We start from the raw sequence: 1742 nt of genomic DNA, 5'->3' as shown, positions 1-1742 counted from the left end.
TTTCAATAATAATAATTTAAAAAGAAAAACGTTTCGTCTTATAAAGTAACTTTTGTTTATAAACTAAATGCTAACACATCCAACACCATTTCCACTTTACGTTATTATTATAAGTTTTTTCCCTTGCTTCTTCCTCGAGTGGGTTTAACCCATTCTTTATATATATATAATATATATCTACAGTATATAAGAACCTATAGTATAAGTTGTAAATATAATAAAATCAGTTGACGTATAAAATTATCCTTAGATATGATAAAATGAGTAGCCTTGTTTCTGTAACAAAACAAATGCCAAGATTTCCTGTTTAGTGTGTATGGAGAAATGCACTGATTTGTATCGGATTTGTTCACATGAAGAACTCCTGCGTGGAGTGGGATAATGTGAGTCATGCATTGGGTGGTCGATCCAAGCAGCTGATCTCTAACACCCTTAAGCCACGCAGGCTAGGGTCTGTGACTATCAGACCTTTCGGGTGATAAATCCTCTCATTCTCTTCAGCAATAAACTTGGAAACTTTCCTCAAACACTAAAACCAAACAAATTTAAAACAATTAAATTAATATTAGATTTGTTTATTCAACAAACCTTTTCATAATGCGTCTCTTTGCAAACATATATTAGATAAGCTGTGATGCAAGCTAAGCAGCCCTCACAGTACGTCGAGCACGAAGCCTTCTCAGCCTCAGCGAAGTGTCCATTCAGTGTGTTTATTGTGTGCTCAAAATCTTCCCGATTTATCTGCAATAATACATAATAGATTATGATGATTGAATGTCCAATTGGAATTCTGTACCCGTCCTTCCAATTCTTGTGGGAATCTTGTTTGGAATTTGACTACTGTTCCCTCGCTGTAGTCTCTCTGGATGAACACCTTCAAGCACTGAGATGGAGCCATCTGCTCCGTCTCACTTGCCCTCGAGCCATTGTTATGGTGGTTGCTCATGTTGCACCTCTTGATCACTAATTTCTCATTAAAATAACAGTAAAATTCATGCAGTTCTTCTATTCTGGTTTTGGCTAGCAGATCATGTTTATGTTGTAGGTGGAAATGACAGCAGAAATGTCGTCACAGGTCAAAAATTATGATAAAATAGGTTATGTACGTGAAGTTGGTCATATAACAACGACTTTTGAACTACTGCTGCACTTTGATCTATTCGACTGCATTCCACATATAAATACATCTAAAGACTATTTATAGTAAATTCAACATCGTAATCAAGAGATTAATTATTATTAAAGTGCAGTACACAATTTTTTAAACTTATATCAAAAGTTATTGAAAATTTCAAATATTTCTAAATGAACTACCCCTAAATCTATAATTAATCATTTTCTCATCACCTAAGAATTTAAGTAAACTCATTTATAATTCGTTTAGTACTCAGAAGATGATAGATTAAAAATAGAGTTTATTATATCGTTCAATTCTGAGTACATTTATTAAATTACGTAATAATTAAATAATATTAATAACATTATTTTATTATCGTTTTTATACGATTTCTTATTAATTTCTATAGGATTTTTCATTGATTTCTATAGGATTTTTATGTTGATTACTGATGTTTCATTGATTTCTTTAGTATTTCTTATTGATACAAGGATTTCTTATAGTAACCTTATAGTAAACCGAGAAACAACGATTTTTTATGTTTTAGTGAATTACTTGAGAACCACTGAAGACAATTACATCATCTTACATACAAATTAAAGCTAAATGTTTCACCTTTCCAACA

The 1742-nt window shown here is 31.7% G+C and overlaps 1 protein-coding gene across 1 annotated transcript; it reads right to left on the bottom strand.

The window, feature by feature from the left end:
* LOC108561545 (golgin subfamily A member 7) lies at positions 1-1109 on the bottom strand. The gene is made up of 3 exons (XM_017919530.1): positions 797-1109; positions 589-741; positions 1-529 (listed from the first exon to the last, which is right to left on the bottom strand). The coding sequence occupies exons 1-3, from the start codon at positions 944-946 to the stop codon at positions 389-391; spliced, it is 444 nt and encodes a 147-aa protein (XP_017775019.1). The 5' UTR covers positions 947-1109; the 3' UTR covers positions 1-388.
* Between the last annotated feature and the right edge of the window lie 633 nt (positions 1110-1742).

This window comes from Nicrophorus vespilloides, unplaced genomic scaffold (genome assembly GCF_001412225.1).
Source record: "Nicrophorus vespilloides isolate i.1.1-1 unplaced genomic scaffold, Nicve_v1.0, whole genome shotgun sequence".
Classification (NCBI taxonomy): Eukaryota; Metazoa; Arthropoda; class Insecta; order Coleoptera; family Silphidae; genus Nicrophorus; species Nicrophorus vespilloides.
This window is presented reverse-complemented; position numbering and strand designations above follow the sequence as displayed.